At 34.2% G+C, this 16,576-nt stretch overlaps 1 protein-coding gene across 1 annotated transcript; it reads left to right on the plus strand.

Moving 5' to 3' along the window:
- Positions 1-7,994: 7,994 nt before the first annotated feature.
- LOC124832516 (PI-PLC X domain-containing protein At5g67130-like) lies at positions 7,995-10,618 on the plus strand. Its single transcript, XM_047306734.2, has 8 exons — positions 7,995-8,150; positions 8,251-8,373; positions 8,895-9,032; positions 9,120-9,218; positions 9,338-9,641; positions 9,745-9,968; positions 10,080-10,166; positions 10,261-10,618. Exons 1-8 carry the CDS (start codon positions 8,067-8,069, stop codon positions 10,294-10,296), a joined length of 1,095 nt encoding a protein of 364 aa, XP_047162690.1. The 5' UTR covers positions 7,995-8,066; the 3' UTR covers positions 10,297-10,618.
- The last annotated feature ends 5,958 nt before the right edge of the window (positions 10,619-16,576 follow it).

Genomic DNA, 16,576 nt, shown 5'->3' on the forward strand with positions numbered 1-16,576 from the left:
AGGGACTTGTGCAACACATGACAATTTCCTTTTATAACTCAATTAGAAATCAAAGTGCACAAAACAACATAGGAAACTCTCTTTGGTATTTTATCAAACAGTTTGTGTGCAAGAAATTTAACACAGTGTATTTGCAATTTGTCAAGACTAGAATTCATCCATTTCATTCTCATGCATTCAATAAACATTCAATTTCAATTCTAGGTTCGATCATATTTCTCAATACATCAAGAACCAAAAGTCATGCATGGGTGATCAATCCAAAGCAAGCATTAAGCATAACAACTGAACACTAACATGAATTGGAAAAACATATATCATTAATATCACAAAATACATAAGAATTCCATGTTTTACAACTAATCTCAACAAATAGGAAAAGCCTTCCATGGTGGAGAACTTAGGGTTCTACAAAATTAAAGAGATAGGGAATAAATTGGAACCATAGAAGGGTGCATAGCCTTTCCTAAGGTTCTCTGCAACTGCTCCATGCTCCAATTGTGCCTCCCCTTCGCATCTCCATCTCCAATTTGTGACCCATCTTCTTCCTCAACCTAAAAGGGGAAAAATCACCATTGATGAAGCTTGAAGACCCAAGGAGGAGTGGGAGAACTTCCCAACACCCCCAAACAACCTCTAAGGGCCTCTCCTAATCTCTCTAGGTAAAGAATGAAGTGTAGGAGGAGAACAATGCCCAAAAAACCGCAGGACCCATGTTTAAATAACCCATTTTGACACATCAACATCGTCACCGCTCAACGGTAGCCCAGTGACAGCCAGCGGTAGCATTCTAGAGAACAAACCGCTCAGTTGCTGCCCAGCGGCACCCTAGCATCAGTATTCCAGTGACAAAGAGCCTAGTGGTAGCCCAACGGCAACATTCCAAAGAGTAGAGCGCTCAGCGGTAGCCAAGCGAAAAAACTTTTGACAGCATTCTAATATTCAAGTTCTTGTAAGATTCCAAATGTGTCAAACATTGGTATTTGCTTCAAATTGATCTTTTATTGTCCCAAAACATGTTCCCTTGAATTCTTGCTTGTTTTCCTCCACTAGAATTGCTTCTTATTCATTCATTTCACACACTCAAACAAAGAGATTAGAGGTAAAAACAAGCATGTAATACCTAAAACACAAAAAAACTAAAAAACATACTAAACTTGAGGATAAAACAAGGTAAAAATTATGAAGGAGTTGATTTATTCACAAAATATACACACAAAAACACGTAAAATCAACCGTTATCAACACTCTTTGATGTAAGTTTGTTTAAGATGTAATATATGGATTTTTACATTGTTTATATTGGAAATTTAGTGAAGATGAAATGGATGTTATATATATAGATGTTTATTTGTTGACTATAGATGTTTGACGGATTAACCTCGGAGTGTGGTAGTTAATGTCGATGAGTTGTAATTGCACCTCCTTCGAGTGCAGGGCTCCTCGAGTTTGATATTAGTACATGTATCTTGATGGTCAAGTATAATGTAAATAGTTGAATGTTTATGGAATTATTAGTTATTGATGATTAATTATGATTTGATGTTTGTAAATGATTATATGTGTATTCTTTGATAACATTAACTTATCATTTTCTTTGCGTTTTATGTTTGCTTATTATTTTGGGTATGAGGTTGAGGTTTCTTACTCAAAGCACTCCAAGTTGTCTTGAAGACCAGATGGACGCCTTAATGGTCCTCCATCATCCAAGTTACGCTATTCGTTCTACCTCCTTCTTGTTGAAGTCATGTGGGTAGGTACTTGTCAAAGGCACTTTAACGCTCAAGTGAGTAATATAACCGAGCGGCTAGCACAACAAGTGATGCATATAATGTGCATAATGATCCTAAAGTCATACCTGAGACCTTTATTTATACTAGTTGTGAAGGGTCTTTACCTTTTGCTGGCCTAATAACAGCCCAATCACACATTAATCTACATTAGGGCATTAATGAGTTAATATAACTGATAATTTGATCATACTGTTAGGTCATACTAGACACGACCTAGGTGGACAACCTGGGAGGTTGGCCTAGAAGGAAGGCCTGGGTGGGCCTAGGAGGACGACCTGGGTGGACGACCTAGATAGACAACCAGGGTGGACAACTTGGAAGGACGGCCTTAGAGGACAACCTGGGAGGATGACCTCAATGGACGGCCTAGGTGGACGGCTTGGGTGGACGGCCTGGGGGAACGACTTGGGTGGACAGCCTGAGAGGACGGCTTGGGAAGACGACCTGGATGGATGATAACGGTAAATCTCACCATTACCTATGGTGCACTTTTAATACCAAATCAACTCTTTTTGAGCTTGAATCTTGCTTAAATTCTCACTTTTATCTGAATTTTGTGAATAAGTCAGTTGAGGTTATACTTAATGATTTTCATCACTAATTCCCTCAATTTTGTAGGTTATTGGTATGCTTTGGAAGAGGATCAAATTATTAAGGAGTTGGAACCTAGGAAGAACAGCAAAAGCACCAAACAAAAGGCTGAAGAAGGCGCAACCACGTTTGGGCACCCTCTTCTGGGGCGTTGTGGGCCAAGGGTCATGCAACCACACTTGAGTGCCCACTCAAGGGACGCTAAAGGGCATTTGTCGTACAAGGACGCTTAGATGCCCTTTTCTGGGGCGCTGAGCGCCACTCACCACGCAAGGGCTCCTGAGCGCCACCTTTAGGGGCACTAAGCGCCATTCATCACGCAACCACTCCTGGATGCCCTAGTTAGGGCGCTGAGCATCAGTCACTTTTGCTGATGTGACACTTTTGACCTATTTAAAGGCTTTTATGTGATGGGGTGGGGATCTTTGGACGGTTGAAGCACAAAAACCCTAATTTCGACCTCGTGGAGCAAGATTGGGTGCGTGGGAGCTCCCCCTTTCTATTTCTTGGGTTTCCATCTCTTTCACCTTCTTCTATTGTAAGCCAAGGTTCTCCATGACAATGGAGAGCTAAATTCATTTGTTGTTGGGAAAAGATGTAGTCTCTGAACTTCATGTAGTTGAACATGTTTTAAATATATTAAGCTTCTTTCATTGAATGCTAGTGATTTTCTCTTGTTCTTAATGCTTGTTATGTTTTTGGCCATTCATAACTTGATGTTTGGATTTATTTGTTATTGGGAAATAGCTTATGAACCGTGATTTGGAGTAATCTACCTAAAGGAAATATTATCTAGAAATAGAGATAGGACCTTTAGTTGTCATAAACTTCTCTTCTTAATTCAGAATTGATTATTAGGGGTTTTCAAGGAATTGATGTCTAATAATCAAGTCTAGGCTTTTTACATCAAGGAATTGGGTTTAAAGTAATCTAGAAAGTTGACATTAGCATTTTAATGAAGAAGTTGAGTTCTAATATGCATGAAAGTGAAGTAGGTGAAATCCAACCTCAACACCACCATCTCATATCATATTAATTTCATTCATTCATTCTTATTTTAGCTACAAAAGATCAATTTACATTTAAAGTATCATGTGTAATTTCATTGCATTTAAATTTTATTCAATGGGATCATTCTTTAGTCTTAATTAGTTAAGTCATTATACGATTGTTTAGTGTTACTCGAGTCTTTTGGAAAATGATACTTGGTCTTACCATTTTATATTACTTGAACGATTTGATACACTTACCAAAGTCATAACAATGAACGACTTGAGTGGTTGATTTGGGTGGTGCTTGGTCCCAAAGCAGATAGTACGATACACACCAGTGTGACAGGCCGTACAGTACATTTGTTTTCCTATTTTCAATGATCATCTTTATGTGAAAAGATGAGCAGCTATCTCCACATTATGTTTTAGGAGATAGAGATGGAGCATAGACTTAGGAGTTTACTTTAATTGGTTCTGTATATATATTTATATGAAAATACATGTATATATTCTTCTGACAAACTTCTAGTTCCACCTTAGTTCTTAAATGTTAAAGAATTTGTTGGACTCCCATTTCTTATATTTTTTTATTGTTATAGTTATATATGGATAATTATAATAGTTTTATGTATATATTTTATTTAATTGTTCTAGTTTATTAAATATGTTATAATTCATATAATAGTGTTAATACTATTAAAATTTGAGATGATATACAAGTGTTTATGATAAATTTGTGAATAAAATTAGAATAATGTACTTAATTTTAATATCTTTCACGTTAAAACCTACTCTTATGCGTGCATGTTTAAATTTAAAAGTTAAAGCATCATTTAATATTTGAGATAGTTCTTCACCTTCTTCTGATATTTTTAAAATTTAAAATAACATTTAAATTTTCTTAAAAAATAATATAATTTTTCATTAATTTATTTATCTATATTTACTGTGATGTAAAAGTAAGATAAAACAACAAAATAAAAATCTTATAATTATTTTATTTGGATAACTTTTATAGTATTGATTTCTAAGTTTTAAAAAAAGAAGAAAAAAAAAATAGTGCATAGGTTATGATCACATTTGCGTTTAAAAAGTTTGGACAAAATCAAGATTGCAGTAACATAGGTTTGTGATTTCTGCTGCAATTGAAGCGCAAGCTGAAGTTGTATCTCCACTTCGCCCATGTTTGGTCGTTCCGTTCCTTGTTTATGCAAGCACCTCTCAGTGATATCAATGAACGTTTTCCAACAATCTGGAGTAATTTTGGACTTTATAAACGGGTCAACTATTTTTTCTGCAATTATGTCCACTGAATAATTAGGGTTCTTCACACGTTCCAAGTACAAATCTCGCATAGAATCACACCAAACGAAAACACATTTGATTTCACAGTCAAGATGCCAGAGGCTGCATACTCAGGATCCAACTATGCGAAAGTATCATGGTTTCTCGCTACAAGAGATGAACTTGCAACATCGACGCTTTTGGACAACAGTAAACCAGAAATTTTAGGCTCCCAATTTTGATCCAAAAGTATGTACTGTGTTTTGAAAAAATTGTGTATCACAGAACACCTACCTCCTGTGTGTAGATAGTGCAATCCATGTGCCACACCTATGCAAATTCGAAGCCTCCTTTCCCACGAAAGTGGAACAAATTTGTGATTGCGATGAAGGTGATCATTGAGGGAACCGTTAAACATGTATTCATGTACAAGAATCAGATGGGACTATCTTTCAATGCAAAATCCAATTACAGGCATGATGTTGGGGTGGTGGAGTTGACAAAGGAAGAGAACCTCGTTCTTCAACTGTGATTCTGAGAGACCAGTAAGACAACCTTTGTTGAACCACTTTATTGGAACAGCAGTAGCACCTTTGTTACGATAGAAAAATGTTTTTTTAACGAATTTTTTCTGACAACTTTGTAGTTTGTGGTTAGTCCGTTTTAAATATATGGAAACAATAAAATAGTGACACATAGTCTATTATAAAAAAATTATTAAAAAAAGTTGTTAAAATATCATAGTCCGTTTAGATAATCCTTGTACATTATCGTGAATGAATCTTCTCCAATCACCAACGATTCCTTAACCTTCGTTATTGGATGACAGTATTTCTGCAAGTGAAAAGTGTTGGCAATGTTGAAGGTTGTTGTCATGAGTGGAAAATGTTTTCTTAACAACTTTTTTTATAACTTTTTTATAACCGTTTATGTGATAAGTTATGATTGGTCCGTTTTAAATATAAGAATAAATAAAATAGTAACACTTAATTTATTGTCAAAAAATTTTGTTTCAAATATACAAACAAATAAAATAATAACACGTAATCTATTATCAAAAAAATTGTTAACATATCATGGTACATATGTTTACTTTGTCTCAGAGTTAGAGAAACATGACAAAAGTGAAAGAAGACCCATTCGTGCAGTGTTGAAGAAGTCTAGGCATAAATAAACCATCTATATCTACTGATGTATAAGGTTGTCCACAAATAGCTAAATTAATTAAGACTTGGTTTTGGAGTTCGTCACACGTTAGAAAAAGAAATTCTTAATTGTGTACATAGAAAAATAAATGTTCCATGTTGCTGAGTCTTGGTTTGTCCCAGTAAGAGTAGAAGACTAAGCAGAAAAAGCCAAATGAAGTCTTGGACGTGGTCGTTAAGGTTCCTGGTCTTTCAGCCCTTGGCACCATGCTAATTAACGTTTTGTCGAATAATAACATATTTAGGTTTACACCAACCGTTGAACCAACGACATTGCATCAATGGTCAACGTAAGAAATACTCTTTTACTTGGTACTGGCGGTGCATGCCAAGTTGTACTTCGAAAAGGTTAATGTGCAGAGTCATAGGTTAATAATTAGAGTAATGATTTTATGACATACTTTTAGATTAATTTGATATAAAATATAAGGGTAAAATGATCATAAAAATATAAATTTTTATATTTTTTCAAGAAAGAGAGTAAAAAATAAGAAATAATAATATCAAATGAAAGTAAAAAATTTAGATGTGTCAAAGAATCATTACTCTAAAATTGCGTATTAAAATTTTCATAATTTCTAAGCTTGATTTTTGTTCAACAATGATATTCAAACATCTACGTAATGTTTTTATTGACCTTTTAGTTTGATGTAGCTATAAATAGAATGTTTAGAAAAAGAAATTATTTCCTTTTATACTAAATTAGTCCTAATTTAATATTTCTATGCTAAAAAAATTGATTTTTTTATTCAAAATATTTTTTTTAATATTTGTAATTCTAAGTTAAAGTTAAAGCCTTGTTTAGATTAAGGGATCCATTACTCTTGTAGAAGGGGGTCAGTGGATTTAAATGCATTGTTGGGTTTGACTTGGTATTTATGGAAGACAAAATGATGGAAAGATGCTAAGCTCCACTTGTCTCTCCATCCACGCTGATGCTATTAGATTTGACTGAAAAACATTATCTATCATTTGTCCAATTTCTCTCTTGCGCTACCCGTAGTTTTTTCTTTTCTTTTTTTTGGGCATTGTTATTAACATTATATTTCAACGTTATTCATATGTGATAATATAATGAGATATATGAAATAAACATTCTCCAACATTCATTTAAATGGCCAGTCAATGCCAAACATATATAATGGATTATATTGATGGCACATATATGCGAAACAAATATGTGTTGCTAAAGCTAAAATTACAAATATAAGTAGAGAAATTATGTTCTGTAATTACAATTTTGGCGAATGTTTAGTGGATAAGCAAATTAACAAAATAAAATTATGTAAGATTATGATGGGTATAAAATAATTTGTGATTATTTTTTAAGCGATAATCAGATAATTTTGTTAGCAAGATAAGTATTTAAACATTAATTTTATAGTTAATGTTTGATTAAAGGAACATTTTGATAATTATTTAACGAATAAAATAATATATATATATATATATATTATTTTTATTATATCAATTAAATTATTTACAAAATTCTTAATTTTCCTTTTTTTTCTCCAATAAAAAACCACATTTTCTATTAATTTCTCTTCTTCCCTTTTCACGCATAAGTTCTTAGTCTTTAATATAAGAAAAAGTTATTTTGACATTTCATCATTTTATTTACAACCTTTCAACCCTTCTAAATAATAATAAAATATTGAATTAAGTTACTTAATTAAAATATAAATTAAATTATTAATTACAAAATTAATTGTAAAATAACGGTAAAAAAAATTAAACGGTTTTGAATCAATCATTCCTCTTAATGTAAAGGTTAAACAAGTTAATTTTCATCAAATATATCCGGAAAATCATGTTTTTCAACGTCAATTCAGATGCAGTGAACTTCCATACTTTTGATATTTTCAATTTGGATTAGAAATTCACCTCCATATATAAGTTATGTGTGTTTTCGTTCAATACTATGTTTTTCTTACATAAAACATTTAATGTTATCCTAAAAGCTTTATACATTGTCAACCTTCCTCCATGATAAATATTAATCAAAACTTTAACTTTTCGTTGTAATTAATTATTCGATGGTGTATAATAAGCGTTACCGAAAATATTAATTTAAAGTTCAGGGACCACAATGGTTCGCTCCTATGATTTCCTTAGTTTTCTCAGCCGAGACAGAATAAAACCCATTATTCATATCGTCATTGTATTCCGTGCGGTTGTTCTTTTCTTGGATCATTGTCCCAATGAGTTCTCTTCTGTTCTTGCCTGTGGCTATTCTTCCGCTTCTTTACAATATTGCTGCTGCTTGTTCTAATGGAACGTGCAAGGTTTGTATTCCCATTCTACTACTTGGTCAATTTATTACGTTGTTTATGTTTTCTTGTTTTCATCTCTTGTTGGTTTCAAACTAATCTTTGAACATTGTAGCTTCTTGATGAGTGTTCGTCGGATGGAGATTGTGGCGCTGGGCTCTACTGTTTTTCCTGTCCATTGGGGTTTTCAGGTTCTAGGTGTGTTAGATCAACTGTAACAAATCAATTCAAGCTCATAGTAAGATATCTATCTCTCTATACCTTTTCCCTAACTTTCACGAACGCGTTGACTTCGATTATGCAAACGCATAACTGACAAAGACTTAAACCTAATTTTCAAAATATCTTTCACAGCAAGATGGAAAGAGAAGAAAACCAATAATTTGATTAAGAGAGATAATTATAGGTATGACAAACTTGGATTACATTGTTCTTGTTTGGGTGAAATTGGTCTCATAGCCACTATATTATATCACCACTGTTATATTTCGTCACAATCATTAACAATAGGCACGATCATAGTGAACCAATTAATGTAGTGATACAAATGATCATGTGGAAATGATCATACTGACTATCTGTTAAAAATTTACTGCTTATTCAGCAACTGAAAAATAAAATGAGATCAGTAAATTTATGAGTCATGTAAGTTTGAAAGATAGATAAAAAAATGTTTGATTTATTTTTTTCATCTGGTCAAAGAAAAAAAAAGATATTTGATCATAATCTCTCTCGTTAATTGCTTTTTTTTTCTGATAGAATAATTCTCTACCATTCAACAAATATGCTTTTTTGACAACGCACAACGCTTATGCGATTGATGGGGAGCCATCTCACACAGGCGTGCCTCGAATAACTATCACAAACCAGGAAGACACAGTCACCCAACAGCTAAATGTATTCTATTCACTACAGTTAATTATAGCTTAAAATATCATTACTTTTCTAATGCTAGGATTCTCATAAGAAATGTTTGACTTGTAGAATGGAGTGCGGGCACTAATGCTAGATACGTATGATTTTGACGGAGATGTGTGGTTATGCCATTCATTTGAAGGCCAATGTCATGACGTCACAGCTTTTGTATGTAAAATCATCCACCTAATTGTTTTTGTTCTATGTTTTGCAACCTTATTTATGAAGGAAACAAGTTTGAAAAATCATTGGTTACTACAAGATCCTAACTTGTGATGAACTAGCAGGAACCCGCCATAGACACACTGAAGGAAATTGAAGCTTTTCTATCAGCAAATCCAGCTGAAATTGTCACGGTTATTTTGGAAGATTATGTTCATGCCACAAATGGTTTGACAAAGGTCTTCACTGAAGCTGGTCTGATGAAGTATTGGTTTCCACTGGCAAGCATGCCAAGAAATGGTCAAGATTGGCCTCCGGTGAGTGATATGGTTGCCAAAAACCAAAGATTACTAGTCTTCACTTCTATCAAGTCTAAGGAACAAAGTGAAGGCATTGCTTATCAGTGGAATTTCATGGTTGAAAATCAGTGTGAGTAGATACCACCCATTAAACCAATTTCGTTCTTAGAATTTTGCTTTTTCTCTTGTTGCCAACTTTCTTTTTGATCATGTTCTTATCTTGAATTGTGCAGATGGAGATGGTGGTAGGAAAGCAGGAAGCTGTCCAAACAGGGCAGAATCATCTCCTCTTAACGATAAAAGCAAATCGTTGGTGTTGGTAAACTACTTTCGATCCGTTCCAATTAAACCAATCACATGTGAAGATAACTCAGGAGAACTAATTAACATGATACACACTTGTTATGGTGCTGCTGGTAACCGGTGGGCTAATTTTGTTGCTGTTGATTATTACAAGGTTGGTTTTAGGCTAGTTTTGTTCTCTTATTCTATATTCTGTTGCTAAGGCATAAACATTTTTTAGCCCATATAATCATTATTCTTATAATATGGAGGGCTCATTATGCAGAGGAGTGAGGGAGGAGGATCATTTCAGGCTGTAGACACTCTCAATGGAAAGCTGTTGTGTGGATGTGATGATGTTCATACCTGTGTGGTAAAGCAATTAACTTCTTTTTTCCGGAAAGCATAAATAAACATTTAGTATACAGTTCTCTCTATTAACACTTATATCGATTTTTATCTTTCAGCCTGGATCAACATCACAGGCTTGCTCATCATCATAGGAAATCCGTAGGAACCATCTGCAGATAATTCAGGCAATAGATTGTTGTCAATTTTCAGTCACTAAAACTATATTGCGTGTGATGAACTCACCGGCAAAGATAGCATATCAACAGGCATGATCGAGAACCTCCATTATTAATAAAATGAACTGGGTGGTAAATTCAAACTTCCTTTATATAGTTTAAAGAAGAATCCATCAATATCCCCAGGTGAAAAGAGAGGTACCATATGCTTGCTTGTAAAAAATTAGAAAGAACAAATCCCTTAATGCCCTTTAAGGAGTTTAGCTAGAACTTAATTTTGGAGATTCAAATAAAATATTTAAATTTATATGTTAAGTTAATAAAGAAAATCTAACAATTGATCAAATATTATAAATTTGAAATTATATAAATTAACTAAAAATAATAACAGGAGACATTATATTTTTGAAAAATAATGTTTTGACAGACAATGCTCTTTAATAATATAACAATATATTTTAGAATTTTAAGTTAAAAAGTAAAATAAATATAATAGAAATAATATTATTTTAAGTTGTTAAATGAATGTTTATTTATTTGGTGGTATCAATGTATAACCATTCTATATTTTCTTTATGAAAAATGTATGGTTGCAATATAGAAAATATTTATCATATATTTAAGTTTAAAGTTTGAAGGATTTATGGTTTAGTGGTTAAACATTAGATAAAAAGAAGGAAGAAGATAAAATTATGACAAGACAAAAACAAAATAAGTATTATGTAAAGAATAAATACTGATAAACACAAGAATGAAAAAAGCTTAGGTTACCTACTAATGAAATGACCTCTTTAGCAATTTAAATACTAATTCTAGTTTATGGTTTATTTTGGTAATAATTTATAATTTAATTTTAAGTTTTTGCATGAAGCATAAATGAATTATGTTATTTATGACAATTTCATGTCTAAGACAATAACAAAAGTGATATAAATTTTATTTTTCTTAGTCTGTTCATGGAAGATTTAAGATTATTAAGGTCTAAAGAGGTTCAAGCGATTGACTATTTTTTTATTAGTCTTTTCATATACATGTCATGTTATTTGATATAGTTAATGAATTTCTTACATGAACTTGTCAAGTTTTAATGTGAAGGGTCATAGACTATTTTTTCTGAGTGAAGAAAAAATATCAAATAGAAATAAAAAGAAGGCAATATATTTTTTATTAGAGATTTTCAAAATGGTTTCAACATGAACAATTTATGCAACCTCACATAGATATTACTCCTCTTAGTTTTGAAAAACATACATAAAGACGTTTGTGAGAAAAATGACTATAAATAACATGAAAAAAATATGATTTTCAACAACAAAAAAATCAAACTTCTTAAAGCATCTCAAGCAAGTAAATTAATTACATTAATAGTGCATGTTGGCGATATGATCATCATTAAAGATAACTAAAAAAAAGATAACAATACATAATTGAGAATTAATTTTGAGATAAAAAAAATGTTTGAAGAACTTGAAATATTTTCTAGGGATTTAAATGGTTAGATAAAAAACAAGGTATCTTCTTGTCTTAAAAGAAATATGAGATCTTATATCAAAAGTTGAACTTTTTTCTTCCATAAGTGTGTTTGTAAGATCGAAAGCACAGTGCAAAGGCTCCATAAAAAGTTCTTTACTGGCTTTCACTCTTCAATCTCCTAATTGAGATGTCTTTAAACTCTGACACTAGTGCAGTAAAGGGAAACGACATCGGTTGTTTTCATCCACAAACAACGGTTCCTGAATCGAGGCACATACAAACGAGGTAAAAACGGGTAGGTATTATGTCTCGATTCAAAACCGAAGCAGTAGGGTTTTTTTTAATTTTTTTTAAGGAATTTTCGCCTCGGTTCCTTCTGAACCGAGGCAGTAGAATGGTGTGTTTTTTACTTTTGTCTGTAAAAAGTTGTTTCTTACGTTGTTCGAGTTCTCCAAGTGGGTCAGTAAGCAAGTTAGCACTTTAGCATCTTCACTCTCCGAGAAGCTTGATAACGTGCCCACCAATCTTCAACACTCCATTCTCACGTCAGACCACCACCCAACAACCGTGCCACCTTTATCGGACCACCACAGGCCACCACGCGAAGTCTTCTTCTCCAACGACATTCTCCAGAATCACACTGCTATCCATGGCAACCTGTAGAAAATAGAAACCAAGCAAGAGAACTAGGACGTCGCTGCGACAACCGCCACCCATAACCACGCTTCTCGTGCACCATTAGCAACCACATTGTGCCGCATCGTGCCACCGCCATCAACAATCGTGCCACAACACCTCGCGAGCTCCATGAGGTCGCCGCCATGACCACCACGAGAGCTCTCTCTCTCCTTCGCACAACCTGCAATCAAAAAGGCAACCAGCAGATCGCGCCACCACCGCCTTCGAAGTAGCCATCGCCAGCGTCCACGCAAATCGTGACAACCTCCTTTCATTGTGCGCAGAGAACTCGTGGCAGAGCACCATCTTTCCTTCGTGGCAGGAGCAAACAATTTCCCCCAATCTTCACTGTCAATGTCGCCGTCACCAAACCCTAAATCAAATTGTTTCCCCCAACCTCACTTCGCGCAACCTCCATTCATCCTCATCAACAATTTTCAACCTACAAAGCGTCATCCAGAAATCAAAACCGGCAAGGGATGGTCTAAACCCTAGAATCGAAACTTGCAAGAGAACCTTGACTTTTTTGGTGTCGACGCCGAGGACGGAGCCTCTTCCGTGGAAGGGTCCTAAGCTCTGACAAGCCACCTTGAGCCACCTTCCGAGAACGCAACCGAGGTCGAGAACGGTGGCACCACGATCGAGATCGGGAGTGCAAACCTGAATCTGAAGAAGTTTGAAGGCGGAGGGAGCCACGTAGCTTAGCCGTTGAGCCTCCTTGTAGAAAAAATCTGCAGTTCCACCCACACCCATCTCCTGGTGGTGGTTGTTGTGTTCTGGTTGTAGCGGAAGCGCATTAGGTTGGAGCATAGAGAAGAAAGAGAAACAAGAGAAAGAAATAGGAAATGGGAGATGGAAGAGGAACGGTCATGCGGGAGAAAATATCAAGGACCAATGACCTCGGTTCCTAGGCTAACCGATGCCTTCAGACCGAACGACCTCGGTTCCTTGGCCAACCGAGGCCTTAGGTCTGACTGGTCAGGCGTAGTAGGCAGCATAGCAGGTTTTGAAGAGAGGATGGACAGATCTTTCGGCCTCGAGTGCCTTGTTAACCGAGGTCATATCTCCTTTATGCTTCGGCTAAGAAGGAATCGATGCCTATAAGTTCGGCTTAATTACGACAATATTACCGCGTTTTGATAGGCTTCGGTTTTCCATAAACCGAAGCCTATTGGGCAATTTAAAGAGCGTAATTTTTACTAGTGTGATTTCATCCTTAACTAAGTGAAAGTGTGTCGACAAAAAATACTTTCACATTTAATCCAATATATTTGTGAGATGTTAATAAATAATACAAAATAATAAACACGATTAATTATCTCATAAACAATATTATTTATATTAAATTTATGAATCCTTATTTGATTGGACATGGACCATATAAATAATTATATAACTAATATGTTTAATTATATTGTTAGTACACTTTAGCTCTTAACCTCTCTTTTTTATAATACAATGAGGTCAAAATGTTCTTAGTCATCTCCAGACAAAACGATGATGTCAACAAGTGTTTATGACTATCTATGTTTCAATATAATATAGGTCGAGATCATCTCAATCATGTGTGATAAAAAGATTTCGATCATTAAGAGTAATAATGACATTAAAAAAAGACTTTAAATATCTATATATAGGTCGAGCTAGCCTCATATACATATAGTATAAATTTAGAAATACTCCAACTGTTCATAATTATAATTTGGAGAAATTCTCAAACTAAGTGCCAATAGAAAAAGGGAGATAAGTATTGTTTAGCTTATTAACTTTTGTTAACATAGCATATGTATAAAACTAGTTTATCCGCATGAAGTTTGTATCACAATTAATACCTCTGTTATAGTGAAAAGATACATCTATTTTCTTACACAAACATATGGTTTATTTATTACTATATAATAAAGGTGTATTTATCATTATAACCAATAACATTTAATGTCACACATTTAACTTTTAACGAAAGGAAATTCAACGTAAGAAATAATCGGTGGTAGTTTTGTCAATAAAATGTCACTAAAGAAGTCAGTTAAATGGGTCTCTGACGTCAAATAAGGTATAAACGTCGGTTCTCCAGGGTCAGACATCAAATGGTATGCACAAAGAACTGAAAAGTAATTATTTTATTACTTTTAGACGTTGGCTACAGGCCCCCAGTGTCTAATTCGAATTAGAAGTCGACTCTTCCTTCCATAGACGTAAAAAATATTCAAAAATATCTCATTTTAAGTGTCAATATTAATTTTTTTTCTGGCTTAGACGTCAACTCCCCTTCCCACAGACATAAAAAAGGTGCGAAATTACCTCATTTGGTGTCAATATTAATTTTTTTTGCCACTTAGACATCGACGCCCCTCCCCACAGACGTAAAAAAGGTGCGAAATTACCTCATTTTGGGCGCGAATATTAAATTTTTTTTACCACTTAGACATCGGCTGGGAAGGGGGGTCGAAGTCTTAGAGCACTTTGAAGTTGGCTGGGAGCGGGGCTGACGTCAAATACCCTGCATTTTCACCCACTCTAGAATGCGAGCACCAATTACGTGTTTTCTCTCTCGTTTCGTTCATCTTCTTCCTCTACTTTCTCTCGTTCGCTATTAACATTAAGGTAAGTTTTCTTCTACTTTGCACCCTTTAAAATCATTTTGCATCAAATATATTACATTTGGAACCATTATCTTTCATTTGCACCAATTAAAATTCGTTTTCATTGGCTTTTGGTGCAGTTCTTGTGCGCGAGTTCTCAGACCTCGGTGACGACGCTTTCCCTCTTCATTACTTGGGTCCATTCTCCATTGCTTGTGCACATTCTCTTTTGGTGATTTTCATTTTCAACCCTTTAAGAAGGTTAATATTTTTGTTAGTATTTTGGATTATTTAGTATTATAATGACTTGAAACGCATAGTATATATCATTTTGTGATGTGATGGGAACATTTTATGTATTTTAGGTATGGTTCTAGTATAAAAATAAATTTAGATTAAAAAAAATAAATGGGACGTCAGTTAGTGTCAAAATCGATGTCAAATGACGTCGATTAAGGACGTCTGACATCAAATTGACGTCTCCCAATAAGAACTCACTGCTATGTTAGACCTTGAATGTCCAAAATAGCATACGTCAAAAGCCTTTTGCAATGGTGAACAAAGGTGTAGAAATGTCCACATCTGGAAATGCTCTCATATAAAGTATCACCTACGTGTGGAAGGTTTTATGGATGTTCACTAGACTAAAAAGAATACTAACAAAAAGGTAACCTTAGACTACTTTAGTTTCATTGGAAGGACTTGATCACATGGAAAAGTAAGAAAAAAGCTCCTCTACATAGTCTAACCTTATTACTCCGTTGTTGCTCATAAATTATTTCTATTTTGAAACAGTTTGGGTTATGATGGTTGTTGGGTTGGGATCATAGTTGGAGAAGAAGATAAATGTAAAGGTGATGGAGAACATAGAAAAAAAAATTGAAAGCTAAAAGAAAAAAGAAGGAAAGAGGAGGGAGAAGGTGAACCAGCTCGTGATATTTACCATGAATTATTCCTTCAGTAATTATCGATGGATATAAATTTATATCAGTAAATATTACTTTGGACTTTTGTAACGTTTTCAATAGATTTTGACTGTTAGTAATATCTATTTTTTTGTAGTGAGCGTTGGAATTTTGAACATACTATCTTAGAACGGTCCTAGCTTTAAGGTTGTTGCCATATGGTGCATGACTACTTTAGCGTTGAGGTTTCATATTTCTAATGCTACTTTTCCAAATCACTCCATTAACGTTTTCAATGACTCGTCCTTCCACTAATCAAGAGTATCTATTTTGTTTTTCATGCATTCATTTTTGGCTTAAATGGTTTTCAACTCTTCCTCACTCTTCTTCTTTAACGTCTCTAGCTCCCTTCTAAGCTTTCAGCTTCTGATCTAGCTCTTTGCTCGCCTCTTTTACCACTACATTGCACGTCATGTTTCTTGAGGTCACTATTTCGGTTATGAGAGTTGGATAAATTTAATACGAACAACAAATGAATACGAGAGTGGAGTAGAACAATTCCTTGACATATTTAACAAATATTATTTAGTTAACTTTGGTAAAATGTATTATATCATA

Source organism: Vigna umbellata, chromosome 4, assembly GCF_029865625.1.
Source record: "Vigna umbellata cultivar VRB3 chromosome 4, Vumbellata_1.0, whole genome shotgun sequence".
NCBI lineage: Eukaryota > Viridiplantae > Streptophyta > Magnoliopsida > Fabales > Fabaceae > Vigna > Vigna umbellata.

What these genes read in the sequence shown, in the direction of transcription:
- LOC124832516 (XM_047306734.2), top strand. Translation starts at nt 8,067, where the DNA reads ATGAGTTCTCTTCTGTTCTTGCCTGTGGCTATTCTTCCGCTTCTTTAC. An exon ending in CAAATCAATTCAAGCTCATA is followed by an intron (nt 8,374 to 8,894) that starts GTAAGATATCTA and finishes TTTTTCTGATAG; the next exon opens with AATAATTCTCTACCATTCAA. An exon ending in ATGATGTTCATACCTGTGTG is followed by an intron (nt 10,167 to 10,260) that starts GTAAAGCAATTA and finishes TTTATCTTTCAG; the next exon opens with CCTGGATCAACATCACAGGC.